Source organism: Simochromis diagramma, unplaced genomic scaffold, assembly GCF_900408965.1.
Source record: "Simochromis diagramma unplaced genomic scaffold, fSimDia1.1 OVJJ01000646.1, whole genome shotgun sequence".
NCBI classification, from domain to species: Eukaryota; Metazoa; Chordata; class Actinopteri; order Cichliformes; family Cichlidae; genus Simochromis; species Simochromis diagramma.
In genome coordinates this window covers 2172938-2193906 of record NW_024387279.1, presented here as the reverse complement: position 1 = coordinate 2193906, position 20969 = coordinate 2172938, and the positions used below count along the sequence as shown (strand labels likewise).

At 40.1% G+C, this 20969-nt stretch overlaps 1 protein-coding gene across 4 annotated transcripts in view; it reads left to right on the top strand.

The window, feature by feature from the left end:
* Positions 1–20969, top strand: part of epha8 (eph receptor A8) — a 157898-nt gene that overhangs the window by 70577 nt on the left and 66352 nt on the right. For all 4 annotated transcript variants that reach the window (XM_040003199.1, XM_040003198.1, XM_040003197.1 and 1 more), the window contains exons 3-6: positions 8625–8678; positions 9700–9843; positions 10668–10817; positions 16292–16607. In XM_040003199.1, the coding sequence (XP_039859133.1) occupies positions 8625–8678; positions 9700–9843; positions 10668–10817; positions 16292–16607 (664 nt within the window). The remainder of the gene's footprint in view (positions 1–8624; positions 8679–9699; positions 9844–10667; positions 10818–16291; positions 16608–20969) is intronic.

Genomic DNA, 20969 nt, shown 5'->3' with positions numbered 1-20969 from the left:
AGTAATTACTTGCACTGGTGGTTACATTTCTTTATTGTTATTCCATTAAATGATATCAGACACATTGTCTCATAGTTACCAGTTAACAGTATAAACCTGAGGCTACAGTCCAACACGCAGACAACACAGTTCTTTCTGTCCTGGACGCTGTTTGTATTTAGTTCTTTTTTTGGCCATAAAAATGAGATTAATGTCCAAATCTCTACTCATGAAAAACTTTAGACCATTTTCCTCCTCCCACACATGTCCTCCCTGCACCTCTATGGATTTCCCCCATTTGCAGATTCATTCCTCAGTTAACTTACACTTTTTCTGATTTGTTGCAGTGCCAACTTATATTCTCTGGATCAAATCGTCACCACCACCGAGCTAATTTATTGAATCGGCTACTCTTTTGGCAAAGCTTTAACCCATTAGATAAAGTTCACAGACCTTAAAGTAACGGGCTGTCAAACCATGAATAAAAACATGTTCTACTGCAGTAGCTCAGTTTCATCTCAAAGAACTGTCACTGGGTTTTTTCTTTCTTTCTTCCTTCCCGTCTTCAGCCTCTTACAATTGCAATTATTAATCTCCACCCCTTCAGCCAGTGCTGACCTGGCTTTCATTGAATCATTGGCACTAAGTGTGATTACCACTATGAACTCAAGTGAATAAAACTCAAGGAAAAAAATGTTTTGAATGAGTGAGAATGTGTTTAAAGTTCTATAAAAACATTAAATATTTCAGTGTCTTAACAGGTGAAACTTGTTCAAGGCTTATCTAAAAAGTGACTTATTTAATAAATGGGTTGAGGACACTGAAAATTTGGTTCAGAAAATGGAAATTTGTCTTTCCGCAGATGAGAGAAATAGTTTTTTAAAATCTTTATCACTTGAACAAACCTGAGCAGTTTTGCCTTTTAACCCCAGTTAACGATGTGGAGGATGGTCATGTTTATTTTGATGTGGTTTAAAAAATGTGCTTTAAGAAAATCCAGTCAAACCGTGGCATGGCACTTTAAATATTTCCGGCGTACATTGTCTGGATTTCTAAAATAAAGCAAACTATATTGGAGAGGAATTTTGCCACATTTGTCATTTTGATGCATGCTGCAGTCCAGAAGTACTTTGACCTAAAACCTCAGAAAATACGAGTGGCTTTTTACTCTCCGTCTGTCACATTTGCTTCCTCCTGATGAGAGATCTGATGATCTGAAAGGCAGGAAACAGATGTGTGATTTACAGCCAATTAATTTTGTTCTCTGCTGCATTTTGTGCCTCTGTTGTACTTCACACTCGTTCTCACTCTGTCTGACACACACAATACCACGCGCACCTACACCACACTGTCAGCTGGCCGCTTTGTGAAGCACTGCATTTCTGTTGTTGGGGTGATAGAAAACTCCCTTATCGTGCTCTCAGAAAGATAAACATGCCCTGCTGAATCTTTCACTTCTTCTTTTCCCTGTCTGTTTGCTGAGGAAGAGCTGCAAAGATTTCCATTATTCTCCAAACTAAAGTACAAGCAATCTGGTTCAATCTTGTTCCCTCCCTGCTTGCCGAACCGCTCCAACCTCCTGACAGTCTGCCGTCAGCTGCTGTGATTTTTCACGCTAGAAGAAAATTACCAGGAGCTAAACTCTGAGATTTCCCAAGAAAAGTGTAACCAAAAAAAAGGTTGAGAGCACAGTGATGGCAAGACAGGAATAATGAGGGAGATAGAGAGGTATACACCCCGCTAATTAGCTGGGGTCTTTACAAGTTCAAGGACAGTTTCAATTTAACTGATAAAGATGAGAGGATGAGGATGGCAGGGAAGGGTGAGGTTGGTTGAGGCTTTCTACATCTTAATTATCTAGTGGTGGTGGTGGTGGGGGGGGGCATGTGTTGAGGAATCTGGGGAAAGGAGGGAGGGCACAGATTGAGTTCAGGATGAGGAAAGAAGTTGAAGGGCTTCTACGGAAAACCCAGACGTCTTATCCGAGGTTGAGTTCAGCTGGGGGTCGGCCCCAAGCTTCCTGGGGTCAACGATTTCCCTTTCAATTACTTCGCCACTTGCGCAAGGATTCTCAGCCCAGGAGGATCATGGATAACCCGGGGGTTAAACACACATGCATTACTTAATTCAAACACGCATACAAATTGGCTTCACTCAAGCTTGTGATACTCAGGAATGATCAGTCCTGAGTTTCTGTGACATCGTGATGACGATTCAAACGTATCAACTTTACCTCTGACGTATACCCACAACAGCTCATGGGAAGAGTTTCTATTCTCTTGGTGAAGGAGGAAGTCATTACGTTTCAGTACACAGCACCCACCCATCAGTGTTTTGATGCATAGTTGTACATTCATGAGACGCCTTTGGGCATTTGTTTGAGTAGTTATTTAGAAGCGTTACCTGAGTGAACATTAATGTCAGTGATCACCATGTAATAAAACACTTTCAAAGTCTGCAACAAAATAAAGATTTAAAAAGTTTTCTCTCCTGAAATTATACAAATATTTCTCACATAGTTTAGTTAAAATTCTTTGATAGTCACATTGTATGCAAAAGGTTTCACAGGTTAGGGTCAGGATAACAAATGACAAGTAAATACTTCCTGTTGATGCTGACGTGGCACAAAGATTAAAAAGTATATATTTGTTAGCAAAACAAAGAAGCTTGCAATAGCTGCTGAGTTTGACAGCTACACTCAAAATTTGTCTCAAAGTGTCGTGTGCAATTACAGTGTGAACTGGTATGATTTTTACCCAGGAAATAGTGTAGGAAATATGGGTGCCAGTTGGGCAACGTATAGTCAGGGCCGTAAGCAAATGGACAATCACATTTTGTTGTTGTTTTGTTTTTTTTATTGCCTCTGTACAGATCGAGTGGATTTTAAACTGTATAGTATGTCAATAACTGCTTTGGAAATACATAGTGTCACATTTTCAGAGACACAAAAGTAAGTGGAAAAACTGACATCACAACTTAAAGGATTGTTTTGAGTAATGACTGCTTGAAGTGTTGAACCATGGACACCAAACGCTGTGTATCCTCCCTTGAGATGCTTTGCCAGGCCTTAACTGCAGCCACCTTTGGCTGCAGCTTGTTTGTGGGTCTCTCTCCCTTCTGTTTTCTCTTCAGTAAACTAAAAAGCATGCCTCGTTGGGTTCAGTTCAGGTGACCGACTTGGCCATTGAAGAATCTCCTTTCTCTTTGCCTTGAAAAACTCTTGTGTTGCTTTTGCAGTACGCTTTCGAATATTATCTATTTGTACTGTGACGTGCTGTCCATTCAGGGTTGTATTTTTCAGCATTCGTCTGAATAAAAGCAGAGAGCACAGCCCTGTACACTTCAAAATGTATCATACCATTAGCAGTCACACCATCACTGAACGCTAGTGACCTGGTTCTGTTATAATGACAGTGGCTCTGTAATAATGTGTAATTGTGCATTTGGTGGGATAAAGTGGGTCCACTTGTCTCTTCAGAGGGTATGGTCACTGCAGTCAGCCATGGAGGGGAGTTTTCTCCATTCTGCCATCATAGCAAGGGTAGACTTTGGGCCACATCTCAACCTAAAAAACAAGAAAGACATATGGGAGGTTTTGGACATACATGTTAGAAAGAGCTGTACAACATCTTCATCAAAGCTGCAACATCCATCCATCCATTCTCTGCCGCTTATCCTTTTCAGGGTCGTGGGGGGGGGCTGGAGCCTATCCCAGCTGTCTTGGGGCGAGAAAAGCTGCAAAATATCTTTTGCAAATGTGGTGTTCATTCATTAAGTAATGTTCCATAAAGCAGTATGTCAGCAGTAGTGTCTACTGCTGACATACTGCTTTATGGCACCAATTGTTCCTTTAGTTTAGAAGATCGTTTTCTGTCTTTGATATTGTTTGTGTTTTCCAATGGTAGTTATTATGAATTTCTATGCCATGGGGAGTTTACATAGTTAATCATCAGTTTGAATAGTGGTAAATGGCAGATCTCACATAAAAGTTACAATTAAACTGATTTCTTATTTATAAAATTACCCATTTCATTCCATACAAATCACCCTTGTGAACAATTCACCCTTTATAAGGACCTCTATTTGCTTTATGTAACATGCAAAAATATTTTTTCAACAAAAGCATGAAAAAGGAAGAAAGCTACTCTCAAAATCACATTCCCCTACAGTTCTGGTTATTTGCGTGAAGTTTTGACATCTCACAATTGAGTCTCCATGTTACCATGAATAAACCAGTTGACAGAATATCCCCACTTCCTCAGTGAAAGTCTGGGGATGCTTTTATTTCTATTAGAGGAGCCGAGAAGGATGATATGTACCCTCTCTCATCTTCGTGTATGATGTTTCTGAGCAAGTGGATTTGCACATACAGAGAAAACTATAAGTAGGAAGAATATATAAAGTCCTTCTATACAGCAGTTTACTCAGTCTAGACTAGATTGTAATAGGTGCTTACATGTAAATTGAACTTCACATGTGTTTATCTTAAATGACTTTTCCATGATATGATAACATATGATAACATTTATTTCATGCAATTAATACAGTTCACATATAATGCAATAATCTTTGACATGTCACAAACTGGGCCATCAGTGGAACCCAATTGTATTCACCATCTTGGAACCATAAACGTCAGCCGGAGGCTATTTTAGATTTGTGTCATGTCCGGATCAGTCATTGTGTCACAGAAAGACTGAAACTGCCATCACCGGAGTCATTTTTCTATCATGATTTGAACTTTTTTTGTACCCAAAGAGCAGACTGTGACTACAACTGAGAGTTTTATAATGTTTACTTACAAATGAAGAGAGTTCAGTGACAGGCAGTAGGGAGTACTGGGGCAGTATCTGTAGAAAAGGAGAAAGAGAGTATTAGATAAAGTTGGTCTCAGTCAGAGAATTGCCAAAATAAAGTGAGTGGACAAGTTGCGGTCTTACTTGTTAGTGCAGGAGAACAGTCCTTGGAACAGGGTTCTGGGAAGATCCAAGGTGAGCAGCAGAGTGTCGATGGTGAGTCAGTGGGCAGGTGAATGGCAGGAATCCACAGAGAGTATCTGTGAGACCGACAAAAGCTTGTGATTGGCTGTGAACTCTCGACTCCTTGAGGCTGATTTTGCAATGGAAATGGATCAGACTTCAGGCAAGGAAATAGAAGACAGATAAAGATACTGAGTGGACATAATGAACTGGCAGAGAACATAATGAACTGGCAGAGAACGACTGCCACAGTTGGCCCTTAAATACACAGCACAATGAGTTGATGCTCAACAGGTGTGAAAGTGCAAGCCTATGTTCCCTCCATGGAAACACAGGTTTGCACCTGGATATTCAGCTTTTAAGATCCAACAGAGTTAGAGTTGGGTTGCATTTTAGATACATGCTAAAATGCAGAGACTAAATGGTGAACAGGCTAATCCATGTATAGCACTCTTCTACTCTTCTGGAGTACTCTATACAACATGCCACATATATCCAATCACACAAGCACTGTCTTTTAAGCTTCTTAGTGCTTCCTAATTCATTCATACACATTTAGACTCTTATTTGGGGTTAGTACCTTGCCTAAGGATACTTGGCATGCAGACTGGAGGAGCTAGGGATCGATCCAGCAACCTTCCAATCAGTAGATGACCTGCGCTACCTCCTGAGCTACAGCCACCTGTAAAATTTTATAATGTAACTAAATGTTACATTGGTCTTACAGTCCTACTTTTTATAAGAGTTCCCTTTTGGTAAGCCAAAATTTAAAAACTCCATATTGGGGGTAAATGTAAATCTAACCCTAACTATGAACTTGTCGCTAGCTACAGGATGGATGTCCAGAGGTGACTATACAGTGGGGCAAAAAAGTATTTAGTCAGCCACCGATTGTGCAAGTTCCCCCACTTAAAATGATGACAGAGGTCAGTAATTTGCACCAGAGGTACACTTCAACTGTGAGAGACAGAATGTGAAAAAAAAAATCCATGAATTCACATGGTAGGATTTGTAAAGAATTTATTTGTAAATCAGGGTGGAAAATAAGTATTTGGTCACCTCAAACAAGGAAAATCTCTGGCTCTCACAGACCTGTAACGTCTTCTGTAAGAAGCTTTTCTGTCCCCCACTCGTTACCTGTATGAATGGCACCTGTTTGAACCCATCATCTGTATAAAAGACACCTGTCCACAGCCTCAAACAGTCAGACTCCAAACTCCGCCATGGCCAAGACCAAAGAGCTTTCGAAGGACACCAGGAAAAGTATTGTAGACCTGCACCAGACTGGGAAGAGTGAATCTACAATAGGCAAGCAGCTTGGTGTGAAAAAATCAACTGTGGAAGCAATCATCAGAAAATGGAAGACATACAAGACCACTGATAATCTCCCTCGATCTGGGGCTCCACGCAAGATCTCATCCCGTGGGGTCAAAATGATCATGAGAACGGTGAGCAAAGATCCCAGAACCACACGGGGGGACCTGGTGAATGACCTGCAGAGAGCTGGGACCAAAGTAACAAAGGTCACCATCAGTAACACACTACAACGGCAGGGAATCAAATCCCGCAGTGCCAGACGTGTTCCGCTGCTGAAGCCAGTGCATGTCCAGGCCCGTCTGAAGTTTGCCAGAGAGCACATGGATGATACAGCAGAGGATTGGGAGAATGTCATGTGGTCAGATGAAACCAAAGTAGAACTTTTTGGTATAAACTCAACTCGTTGTGTGTGGAGGAAGAAGAATACTGAGTTGCATCCCAAGAACACCATACCTACTGTGAAGCATGGGGGTGGAAACATCATGCTATGGGGCTGTTTTTCTGCCAAGGGGACAGGACGACTGATCCGTGTTAAGGACAGAATGAATGGGGCCATGTATCGTGAGATTTTGAGCCAAAACCTCCTTCCATCAGTGAGAACTTTGAAGATGAAACGAGGCTGGGTCTTCCAACATGACAATGATCCAAAACACACCGCCCGGGCAACAAAGGAGTGGCTCCGTAAGAAGCATTTGAAAGTCCTGGAGTGGCCTAGCCAGTCTCCAGACCTCAACCCCATAGAAAATCTGTGGCGGGAGTTGAAAGTCCGTGTTGCTCGGCGACAGCCCCAAAACATCACTGCTCTCGAGAAGATCTGCATGGAGGAATGGGCCAAAATACCAGCTACTGTGTGTGCAAACCTGGTAAAGACCTATAGTAACCGTTTGACCTCTGTTATTGCCAACAAAGGTTATGTTACAAAGTATTGAGTTGTATTTTTGTTATTGACCAAATACTTATTTTCCACCCTGATTTACGAATAAATTCTTTACAAATCCTACCATGTGAATTCATGGATTTTTTTTTCACATTCTGTCTCTCACAGTTGAAGTGTACCTCTGGTGCAAATTACTGACCTCTGTCATCATTTTAGGTGGGGGAACTTGCACAATCGGTGGCTGACTAAATACTTTTTTGCCCCACTGTATGTGCTTTGGGTGTCTCTGTTCTCTTTAGCTGCTTATGAAGTATTGTAAAGTGTATTTTACCTGTACACTCATCATTATCATAAAGTCAGGTGAATTAGACTTCCACACTGAAATCTGATTCTAGACCCTCACATTGACTAATTTGACTAAAAATTTGATTTGACAGTTATGTGTCAACCAGCTATACAGTTTCAGGCATATCTGCATGTGAAATGAAATGCAAATGGATGCTAATTAAAATGCCTCGTTTACATTTGTTGTGCTTGTGAATACAAAAATAGTCTGAGCGGTATGTTTAGTAAGGCAGAGGCCTCTTCTTGGAAAGACGCAGAACAGTGCCCAATGGTGCATTTAAATACATGATTTTGAACTTAATATTCTTGTTTATTGTACTTCATAAAATCTGAACATTTTCTGGGTATCTGTAGATAGACGAATTTAGGAGTTCAGCTGACAGGTACTGTATATCTGCCTCCTCCATACAGGAAAGGAGTGAAAGGGGCTTCCTGTGATTGACTTTCTATCTAAGGCTGAATGTAGATGCAAGGAAGTGTAACACACATAAGCACTTTTGGAAATACCAAAGCATTGCACTTACTATTCCTCCTGTAATGCTATAATTACCCACCAACGGTATTCAGTAAACAGTGTAAATCAGATCACATGCATGTACATGAGGCGCATTACATTAAAGGAAATGCGCCTCATCGGAATTCCGTAAAGTGAATTCCAACAATGCTGAAATGTAGATCTTGTGATTGCATGTGTGTATCGTGCACCAGCACGATCAGGTGGAATGAATCAGCATATTTAAGATCTTTAAGTTTAACAGATTAAAAACGAGAAAAAAGATGCTTTTCGGAGAAAAAGAATGTGAAGGTCAGGTTTTTTCTGACTGGCAAACATTTGTCACTCCAACACACGCACAAGATAATGAGGTTTGAAATCACCACCAATCATCTGGAAACTGAGACCTTGCTCTTCACATTCTCTGAGATTCATATACAGCACATGACGCATCTGCTGCTTGACTGCCGCCTCTGTGACGGCAGTCGCCTCATGTTTTATTTGATGTCAAAACTAATGATCACAAAAGAATGCATGATCATGTAGGAAATAGAAACTATGAATCTGAGAAATGTAGGAACGTCTGACTAACCTGAGAATGTTTGCTTCTCTGTCGTGCTCTCTCTTTCCACAGTGGGATGCCATTAATGAGATGGACGAGTACTTCAGTCCTATCCACACATACCAGGTGTGTAATGTTCGTATTGTACTGTGGGGCTGAGTGTGTTAGGATTAACTGTTATAAGACCTTCACCTTGATCCTGGGGAAACTGGGATTTTTCCATCTAAATTAAGTTTGATTTTAAAACACAAACTGTGAATTAATTAATCATAAATCAGTTCTTTATTTTATTAGGTTATATAGATGGTGCACTACTAATACTGCAAAAGTTACAATTCCACATTATGTACCAAAGTTGAAAAATTTTAACTTATCTTTAACTTAACAGTTCCCATAGATAAAGCTATTATACTCGAACAATAAGAGAAATCAGCTTATACAATCATTTATTCGACAAACATATTGATAGAATTATTTTTTTCTGAGTTGACTTCTATATACTGGCTAAATCTGAGCAATCCCATCATGACTGCAGGAACAGTCACTTTGAGCCAAACTGTTGCAGCCGTAACTGTAGATGCTGAGATGTTTTACATCAAAAGGTCTGGTGTTAAGTGACCAGTCCTGGACTTCTAGATGTTGTTAAATAATATTTTAAATAATATAGGGATGATTTTTTGTTTTTTTGTTTGTTTTTCTCCATCGTTCAACTCACATCACAGTTTTTTTCTGAAAGTCTTACCTGAATGGTGTAATGGGGCCGGACGGACGTGGTCCCAGCTAATGAAATTAATTCAAATTGAGAAAAGAATAACAAAATGCAAATATATGTGCGACATTTGTGTAGTTTATAAACACTTTACTTTAGAGTTTACTTATTAAAATGAAAAATTTCAACAATTTGCTTACTTAAATACTAATTATTTGCTCTTAAATATTAATTCACAATAACAAATTAAATTAGAAAATTGCCTGCCAGAGCTAGCAATAAAAATAATCATTTTTTATTCCCCATTTAAAATTCTTATGTGGAAATATTCTTATTTATTTATTTATTTTATTCTAAACTAATGTTAAGGCAAATGACTTTTATGTACATGTTCCAAATAGAAGCTGTGAAATGACAACAGATCTTCCTCTGAATTAGGTCTGTAACGTGATGAGCCCGAGCCAGAACAATTGGCTGGTGACAGGCTGGATCCCTCGGGAAGGAGCCAGGAGGATCTACATCGAGGTCAAGTTCACCCTGAGAGACTGTAACAGCATGCCTGGAGTACTGGGCACCTGCAAGGTAACAGACAGACTGGAAGGAAAGGGGGGGGGGGGGTGGGTGGGTGAAGTCCAACATTTGTTGACTAAAGCTGGCAAAGAAAATGCACACAGAGTAACTTGTGTTCACTGTATTGAGTATGCTCATTATTCTGAGTATTATGTCAACTCAGAGTAATGGTATCAAACATTTGCCATCTGGTGGTCTGTCTTATGTGCTAAAATTAAAGCATTTTTCATCACAACACTAATTATGACCATCCGAAACCTGAGAAAATGAGAACCAGCTGCAGCTCTGAGGCTGTGTTGTTACTTCATTGAATGATCTAAATATAGACTTATGAAAGCTTTGCCATAGCTAGGAAGCTAACCAGAAGTAACAATGGGACTATTGTGAAGTTTACTCAAAATGATGCTAATAAAATAAACACTGATAGTCAAATTTTACTTATTAAATCTTAGTTATTTATCAACAAGAAGTTCTCAACACAAAAGTGCTCCAGTGCTAGCAAGACTTGACAAACTTGTTTATGTACATGAGTCCTTAACTTGACTTTTGGACTGGTAATAGAATAAGATAAGAACAACATTTTTGAATTACTGTGGTGGTGATAGCATCTTGCATTGGGAGGGAAAATAACAAATTTTAGAGGAACTGAAAAGACTACATTATTTGTAGAAATTGTTTCCAAATGCCACCTTTGGGAGGGAAAATGACAGACTATGTGAACCTTGCATCAGTATTTTGGCTTTTGCAAAGCATGGAGATATGGTTCCAACATACCTCTGATTTTGTAATATGATGAACAAGCGTGCAGTACTTATGACACCATATCGGTTCTGCAGGAAACTTTCAACCTGTACTACTACGAGTCTGACAGAGCGGTGGGCTCAGCCATACGGGAGAACCAGTTCATTAAGATCGACACTATCGCTGCTGACGAGAGCTTCACAGGGGTGGACCTGGGAGTCAGACGACTCAAACTCAACACAGAGGTACGAGTAACTCAGCAATACTACAGGTGAATGTCAGTCCAGGCTTTCAAAGCAAAATCTCACGTTGGATTGTAAGTTAGCATGCACACCTCCACACAAGTTCAAAACAAGTTGGAAGCATCCACATCCACAGGAGAGCCTCTTCCAGTCACGTCACTCAAACTGTTTTGAGCTCGCGTCTGCACAGCTGTGAGAGAAAACAAATAGCAGCACTTGGCTCAGTGTTTTCAGATGTGATTTGATATTGACAACAGCTTCAAATTTGATATAGGATAGTGGTACTACACTATTATTGATACCTAACTCTGTTGGAAGCAGAACAATCAGTATTAGGACATTTACTTAGTTATCAGCTAACGCTAGCAAGCTGGGTTAGCAAGCTTCATGAAACCATTGTATAAATGCAATACAGTGTTCTAATTGTACTAATACAAACAGAATGTTACTCAGCAATACTGAAGCCTTTTCTGAGTCTCATAGAAGGCCATATAACAACCACATTAACACAGCTGAGAGAGCCAGTAGTGTGGTGTGACTTAGCCTCAAAATTAGCTATCAGAAAGAGCTTTAGCTATAAATTTTATATGACAGTGAAGCTTATAACAGGCCCAAATGTTTTTTTCTATCTGGGTGTAAACATGTCATTTTCATGACTGAGGTTAGGATTCACAACAGTGGAGTGTGTATGAGGTTCCACAACAGGAACTGTAGTCTTTTTATATCTTAGATTTAGAAATTTAAAGCTGAATTTTTGCCTTGTTTCAGGTCATCTCACCATATCACCTTGCAGCAGGAAAAAGATTAAAAGAAATATTTAATTAGAGTATTTAAATTCAGTTTCTTTTTTCATGTAGACATTAATTTTTATTTTTACAAATATTATTGTGGCCAATAATATTGTTACTAGATCATTAAAAAATAAATGAATTACATTATAATAATTATACTTAATGATATATATTGTAGAGAATCTGTGACTTTCACAAATGAATCCAAAGAAGTAATTTTATATTTTTTTATTTTATTTTTTTATTTATACAGCACATTTAATAACAACAGAGAGTTGACCAAAGTGCTGTACAAAGTAATAATTAAATAATGACATTAACATCAACAACAGGTAAGAAAATTCAAAGAAAATTAGGATAAAAATAATTAGTAACTCTCATGCAGTATCGAAAGCCAAAGTGAAAAAATATGTTTTAAGATGGGATTTAAAAAGAGTGACAGTTGGGACCTTTCTAATGTGGAGAGGTAGATCATTCCACATTTTCGGCGCCACAACCGCAAACGCCCGATCCCCTCTATGAACCATCCTAGACTTGTGTAAGGTGAGGAGTAAACGATCACTTGATCACTTAATGTGCATCTATGTTTAAGTGGGGAGGAGTAGCACACAGGAAAATTATAATTTTTGCCTCATGACAAATGCTGATCCATGATTGCACAGCATATGTTTAATTCTTACAAGAAAGCTACAGAAGCAGCCCCCTGATAACCTGGAAAGAGCAGCAAAACTCATAATTAGCTGACTAATTAGCAAACAGTGTTGATGCATCATAAGCTTGATGAGTTTGTTTGATGGTGAAATGCATATTTAATTCATCAATTAGGTGTGCAAACAAAGCTACTGGTTGTGCAGCAGTGATGGTTTTTCAGCATTTAGACATGTCCCTTTTAAAGGCACAATAAGTCAGTTTTGAGGTTGCTTAATAGAAAAAATGAAAATTGAGCTAATGCGTTCTCATGAATGTAGAATTAATCCATTAAAAATAATCAAGAGCGAGTGCAGGTTTGTGGAGGCTGCCATGTTTCCCCGTCATATTGAATACAGTGGCTGAGATGGACATCGCCATCGCCAAACATGGCGCCATCCACCGTGTTTTATGTCTGTAGCTAGAGACCAGCCACATATGTAGTATAGCTTATAATCAATAGCTCTTTCAGTTTATTAGACATGCAACCCTCCTGTCTCTGGACACCTGACAGTGAGCCAGCTAAACAACAACAGCTAACACCATGCCAGCCAATTAGGTGGCATAGCTGGGACCTAAAAATCTCACTTTCTCTATGATAAACAATGTGATTACATTCTTGCATTAGAATAAGAATTTGAATAAGTGTCCGAGTACACCAATGTTCTATCCATTTCCAGCAGTATTCCACTACAGAACTAACCTCAGCTAACGTCAGCTAACAGCGTTAGCTCGGTGGTGAGTACCCTTCAGTAATAGTAATAAATCACACAGCAATAATACATCGGAGATACTGAAGTGGCACATAACCCAGATAGCTACCACAACTAAAACAAGGTACTTGCAGTAGGCTAGTGTTACTTTTTAAACAAGAACTTACTTCCAGATGTTTCTTTAGGTTTGAGGTGGAGTCTTTTGACTCTGAGAGCAGCTTGGTTGTACAGTCAGATTTCGCCCGTCCCTTTCTTCTTTAATTGGAGATTATCTATCGGAATTTCAGGAGCAGGACCAGGACCAGGAGCAGGACCACGCCTCCAAATACTCACCTTCCAGTTGTCATCTATGTAGGTTCCCCCAGTTCTGAAAGCTGTTCATTCTCGTTTACATGCCCCACCCTCCCTCCGTCCTTGTTCTCAATTCTTTAACTTCTTCATTTCTATTTCATGCATGGGGATCTGCCAGGCCCGGGAGCCATCGGCAGTCCCCTTCGAGGCCTTCCCCAAACCGTAGCTCAATTCATGTCAAAGCGTTCACTTTTACCTACTAAAACGCTGTTAAACCTAAAATGAGGACGTGGGCCCAGCTAGTGAAATATGAGGTGGAGTCAGAATTTTCAAGTAAGAAATGCATTCCTGCCCGTGCACTGCTGGCTCGGTTGTGCTGGCTCAAGGTCCATTGTGTAACTGATGCCACCAACATTAATATTAATTAAGACATATATATATATATATATATATATATATATATATATACACACACCAGGGGTGCAACGATACACAAAATTCACGGTTCGGTTCGGTTCGATACTTTGGTGTCACGGTTCGATATTTTTTCGATACAAAAAAATGTTCATGCTTTTTTAATTTGTCATTTATTAAAATTATAAATATATATTTTAACTCAAAAGTACAGTTTTTAAATTGTGTTGCTGAAACAACAAAGTAATAAAAATAAATAAATCTATCTGATTGAGGAATCACTCATCTTTGGAAAAGAGAGTTTATTACAGAGAAATGGCTCTTTCCAAAATAAAAGCTATACTATACACTTCTTCTGGGCTATATTCTCAGCAGCATATTAAACATATCAGGTCCCCATAAGGAGAATCATGTGCAAACGGCTGTCTAAATCAGCGGTCCCCAACCTTTTTTGCGCCACGGACCGGTTTATGCCCGACAATATTTTCACGGACCGACCTTTAAGGTGTCACGGATAAATACAACAAAATAAAACTAGTACCGGTACCGAAAAAAAGAAGACACGTAAAAAGACCCAGGAAAACCGAGTTAACGATAAAAACGATAACAAAATAACACTGAAAACCGATAAAAACCCTGAAAGCCATACATTTCACACCTGAGCCTCAACTCTCGCGGCCCGGGACCAAACGACTCACGGACCGGTACCGGTCTGAGGCCCGGGGGTTGGGGACCGCTGGTCTAAATGACTCGGGTAAAGTTTGTAGCATGCGTACTTGTTGTTTTTGTCTGCTTCCACTTGTCTTTGCACTAGGATGCTGTCGGAGTAAATGTGCAGTCATATTCATTTTGTTCCCACTAGTGCTGTCAGCGTTAATCTGAAATGATGTTAACGCCACAACACGGCAAATCTCCGTTAACGAGCTACCGCGGTTCGCTCCGTGCATGGGGCTGGACGGCGTCAACACGTTAACAAGCAAACTGCACTAACGCAGTAGTTGGTGGGAACTACTGCGTTAGCGCAGTTTGAGCATTGCGTGGCACATCCGACATACTGTTTTACTTTTGTCCATGACGCGCTTATCTTCAGGGTCATACTTCACATGAAGACCAAAATAATTCCAAACGCCAGATCTTAATGAGGGTGGGGGAGGTTCAATTTGCCATGTTGCAAGGAGAGCTTAGCTTCTGTCTTGCTAGCTTGCCCTGCAGTCAGTGAATCTGCATTCGACTACTCCGCCTAGGCTGCACTGTCGAGCGCAGATCCACTGAGCGCTCAACACAGACAGCATAGTCAGAAGAAAAGTTGATAAAATAAATTAAAAATTTTGTATTGTTCGATACATATGCGTACCGAACCGAAAGCACTGTATCGAACGGTTCAATACCGATACGAGTATTGTTGCACCCCTAATATATACATAAAAGAGAAAAAGAACGCCATGTAATCCATTTATTTCAACGAAGTAAATGTATTCTAATTATCAACTTTTTAAACGCTAACAGAATACAGTTACTCATGTTTTGTATTTTAAATACGTAACGCCGGTAACATGTACTCTGTTATTCCCCATCACTGTCCACTTCAAAGAAAGGTTCACTAACTCCTCCTAGCAGCAGTGCTTACTGACAGAAGAGTTCAGGATATCCTCAACAACTTACCTCAGTACCACTGTCACTGGACATAAGTGAGCTTCACTGAATCATGCTGGGCTTCATTTGTCGTTTGTCCTATAACTGCAACCGCAGATATGTACAAGAATTGGAGGGGATAAGAAAACAGAATACAGCAGTTTGCAATCTACAGACATTTAGCATTGGGAGTTTACACACTGAAAATAGGTGCTTTCTTTATACCACTGTACTTGTCTCTGTGAGATGAATAATATATAAATAACAAAATATTTCTTATTTATTGTGTCTCCTTTACGAGAAGAAAAAAACCTGTCATCTCAGGCATTAAGCTGTGAGCACAGCCACATGTTGTGCAAACCTTATGTTTGTGAGAAGCAACCAATCTAAAAAAAAAAAGTGTAAGTGGCTTTGAAGGGAAAGGTGCCACCCCAGCTTGTTTCAGAGTATACAAACTGAGGGGGTGGCCAGTCTTCTATCTGTCTACTAGTAAGAACAAGGTTTTTGTCTATTTTTAGATGCTTTTGCTGCAAAGTTTTAAAATAATGTTGTAAATTAGCTCCTTGGTGTTAACAATAGTCAACTGTGATGTGATATCTTATGAAAAACAAGCATATAAAAATGTAAAATCATCGGTTTCCTCATTATGGTCGGAAGCGGAGCAGTTGATTAATGACTGCTGCCAAAGCAAAACACCAAACACGGGTCCAGAGATGAAATTACAGCTGCATTCATACTGTTCCACCTGTTTTGTTAAGAAACCTCTGTATCAACCACTGTTTATGTTTTATGAAAAAATAAATAAATAAAACAACTTTCTAAACTCTAGAAAGTTACTACATGCATGCTCATGTACACTTTGGGCTTTAAATTGTGCACAGGAAAGTTCCTGCAAAATTAAGAGCATTCCTGCCTTTTAAGAAAAATTGCTTGTCCTGTCTTCTTACAGGTGCGCGGTGTGGGCCCTCTCAATAGGCGGGGCTTTTACCTGGCCTTCCAGGACATTGGCGCCTGCATCGCCCTCACCTCAGTGAGGGTGTACTACAAACGCTGTGTGGGCGTGAACCGTAACCTGGCTGTGTTCACTGACGTGGTCACGGGGGCTGACTCATCATCTCTGGTAGAGGTCAGAGGTCAGTGTGTGGATCACGCTGAGGAGAGGGACACACCCAAAATGTACTGCAGTGCAGAGGGGGAATGGCTGGTGCCCATCGGGAGGTGCGTGTGCTCGGCTGGGTTTGAGGAGCACAGGGACTCCTGCATAGGTAAGTCTACAATGAGTCCACTGACGATAAGTCTTTACGGTGCATGGTGTGTTTGCACTTTTGGTTTGGTAGTATTTATATTTGGAGCTTTGCAGTGGAGGCAAAGCTGCTGCTCTGAGCAATCATAGTGTGTCATTTTTAAAACATTTTATTCGTTTTTCATGTTTTGAAAATCAGGAAACAAAGAAAATGACCATTCTAAGTGAAGGGCATCAGACACTTTTTATATTTTCTTTAATAAAAAAAAGCCTATTCACCAAATTGATCTGATAGTTTCCAACTCTTAGCCAATTTAGCAAAAGCTAAAAACTCAACCCTAACCTTAGATAAATGGTTAATGGACTGCTGCTTATGTAGAACTGCTTTACTCTATCTGAGGACTCAAAGCACTTTCACAAGTCACAAGTCTCATTCAACCATTTACACACACATTCATACATGCACACACAGACTCACACTCCAGTGAACTCCAGTAAACCCACTCCAGGGTAACTTAGGGTTCAGTATTTGGCCTGAGGATACTTCAACATGTGGAACCCAGGGATCAAACCACCAACTTTCCAATTAGTAGACAGCCTGCCTCATGAGACACAGATAACTGTACCTGGAAGGTTCTGTTATGCTGCATTTTACCTCGTGATAAACGGCAAGTTTTCAAACCTGGAAGATGTTAGAGTTGAAATATGATTTCTGACATGAATTTTGGCTGCACAGTTTCTCTCTGGGTATAAAGGGAGAGATTTGAACCTAACCCTAACCCTTAAACAGCGACCTAGGAAAGGTTAACATGCATTCAAGGTTTCAGTTATAGGTCAGCTTTCATGACATGTGCCGACTGTGGTAACCATTAAGGAAGTACTTTACAAAGAGATCTATTTAACTGTGCAGCCATAGTATCCATGGTAAGAAGTATATTTTTTGTACTTCCATAAAAAAACTGTCAACTTAAAACCTTTGCTATTGTTCCTGAACAAAAACTGGAAATCCATTTAACAGACCACAGAATGCTCAAATGCTGCAAAAACAGAGAAAGTATTCGAGGGAAATTGTTGCGTTAGGATGAGATGGTGGACGGCGAGATGAGGGTGACCCACACTGTTAACTCTCCAGAGAGAGCTGGAGGTGAACAAAGTTAATCAGAGAGAGGTGAACTGTTGCTCAGCAGGGGCTGTGCACTTAAACCTGATGAAGTGGGTTATAAAACATGGCAGTTTGCCATTAGCTCGTGGTTTTTACTTTGCTGCTGGTTTCCAGGTGTTTTGCTTGCACATGCTTGCACATGTGACGTCAACAGGAGAAGAACAGGTTTGGGTGTCTTGAGTAATAATTGATGCTCTGAAAGTGCAAAGGCAAACACATTGCATGTTATGAACACGCATCACATTTTTTCTTTAAAGTTATCTTAAATGTTACATCCTATTGCACTGTGTCACAACTGACCAATTTAATCTGTATGTCTGAATTTGTGATATGTGATTTTAATGGAAAACGACTTTGCTTCAAGTTTTGTTGTTAAACTAAAGATTAATTAGCATACAGGACATGAGTGCATTACTTTTTATTCAATTTCTATTCAAGGTTTCATTGTCAAAGAATGTAATTTGAACTGAACTTCGTCAGCTTGAAGTTGAAGTGAAAGAAAAATGCCAGTGAGCTACCCAGACCACCACGACTACACTCCACCCTACCTGCCTACTTAGAATGTGCTCTTTAATTGTTGTACATATATTAAAGGTATTATACGTATCCTTTACAATTTTATCAAATTCATTCCAGTTTATTAACTATTTACTTAGTTTCATAAACACTAGAGCAAGCACAAATGTTAATGGTTACCATTAAGAATTTTTCTAGTGATTGTGTCCAGTAAATGATAGTTAACTGAAATGTAGTAACCTGACAGTTTATTACATATTAACCATTGTTATTATGGGATATGAAGTTTAGAACTATACATTGTAACTATTATCCAATATATCTACTAAACATGAGCCAATGAAGAATTGAGTAAAATCTCACTCTACTCGCTACTGTTACTTTCTTTCATGCTCTGATTGCATGTTCACGGTAGTCTGACACCTTTTATGCTGAGCTCATTTCAAAACTTTAACCCTTATGGATGAGCTGTTAGAAAACTTTAATCTGCAGTTTGTATGAATGTGGAAACTATATCCATAGATGCCAAAAAACATGTTTTGGACCAACGTGTAAATATGCCTGTAATGATCAAAAGTTTAAGCATTTTAACTTGGGAATCTATGGGAACGGACTTTCTTTTGGAGTCATCAGAAGCACTGCAGTTTTTAGGTTCATTTGTCAGACCTGGAGCTGCCACTTGGTTCTTTTCACAGCACCATGTCTGATAAACCAACAACTCATCGTGCACTGCCTCATTTAACTGGAATTGTCACTAGTTTCCCGTCAGCTGGGACAAATCCTACTTCAAGGTCGTCAACACTAAACTCCATAAGTGCTGTTTGGTCTCAATGTTAGCAATGGAGAAAAAGTAATTGTGTAAAAGGCAGCTTCAGTTACAAAGTAACTACTAATAGATTTCAGATCGCTTTTTAAATTATCAGTGCTATTCAGTCTTCTGATTAGGAAAATGATTGTGCACGCATTGCAGTTCCACAGTAAATTAGCTATATGAACATTTCCTCGGAGCATCAGCAGCAGCGTGTGTGCAGAATGCAAAGAGCCTTAGAAGCAACGCACGAATGTGGAAAGGTTCTAACCTTTCTAACGAATCAAAAAGTCTCTTTGAAGCTCCGGCTGCAGATCATGTAAAGAAAATTTTAAATGAAACGAAAAAGTTCAAGGTCTGGTCAAAAGCCTTTCAGAGGTCTAACATTTTCCTCAAGGAGGTAAATACTGATGAAAACAGCCGCCTGTCTGCCCGAGCTCGCTTTTCTTCTTTCATTCGCTGATGAAAAAAAAACAAGTGAGAGGTTTAAGATGGAAAGATTTTTGATCTGCTATTGTTTGCCCTCACACTCAGTTTGTTTTGTCCTTTTTGATTTTCCCTTGCCAGGGATTTGATAGGCTGACCTCATTCAGAGACCTGTACATATTTCAGGTTGCAATTGGGTTACAGTAATTAAAATCTATTAATCATACAGCGCTGGATAATTAAACGCTAAAAGCAGTTTGTCAGCTAAACGAGCCGAACGAGACACGCAACACCGGTTTGCTAGCATCCCCCTCCTTTTAGCCTTCCTCCTCCCATCATCTACGCGCACTCATCCACACACCCACAAATCTATGTTGTGTCTGAGGCCAGCGGCAAACCCCCTCTCACTTCGACACAGTGAGAGCTACTTGTCAAAATGTGTTTAAAAGCATAGGAAACGGTGTGTGTGTGTGTGAGTGAGTGTGTGTCCGGTTCAGAGGGCCACATACAGACCTTCTATAATTAGTTGCAGGCAATTAGCAGCAGCAGAGAAATGCAAAACAGAGCCCAGTAAAGAAAGCAGAGGAAAGGGGTGGAGGGAAAACCCACCGTGAGTTCATGTTTTGTTTATGGAACAGATTTTATCCACATTTTTAATGTAACACACTGCTGTACTTTTTCTGAGGTTGTGGAGATAGGATCTTTTAAAGGGAGGAAATAACATGAAAAGGAAGAGAAAATAGAATTCTTTTACTTTGTGATAATCCTCAGCTGGAGGTGCTCCTTTATACCCTGTATTTTTTTGTGTCAGAGCACAAAGTGAGTTTTTGCAGTGGAAAGGGAGAGTTTTCAGTATATCTTCCGCTGATGTCTTGACTCTTCTGGTACCAAACTGGGTCGCTGTGCTAATTTGCCCTCACCACAGCCAGCCACAGTCACGCACACACGAGACCAGACGAGACCCAGAGAGGAGGGAGGGCACGAGATGGTGAAAGGAAGATGGCTTAAGTTGCTTGTGTGTGTGTGTGTGTGTGTGTGTGTGTGTGTGTGTGTGTGTGTGTGTGTGTGTGTGTGCAGAAGGGAAAAAAAATCTGACATGACTGTGTTTGAATATGTGCGTATATGAGCGTGCTTAAGTGGCTCTCCCTAGACAAAGATGCAGAGCTTTGGCAGAGAGCACGACATGGTGTGTGCGTGTGCATGAGCACAGGGTTGCGTGACATGCCGTTAAAAATGTCACAGGGAGAGAGGCAATGAAAGACGAAGGGAAAAAGAGAGGAGGGTAGGGGGAGAGACACGGAGGCGGAGCGGTTGACTGGACCCCTCGTCTACTTGCGTTTACATCAAAACACTGAGTGTGTGTGGGTGTAGCTGTACATGCATGCATGTGTGCAGGTGGATACTGTGTGTGTCTGCGTGTGTGTGGAGAGGCATGCCTCCCGGTGCCAGTGAAGAATGGACTAAAGTGCCCC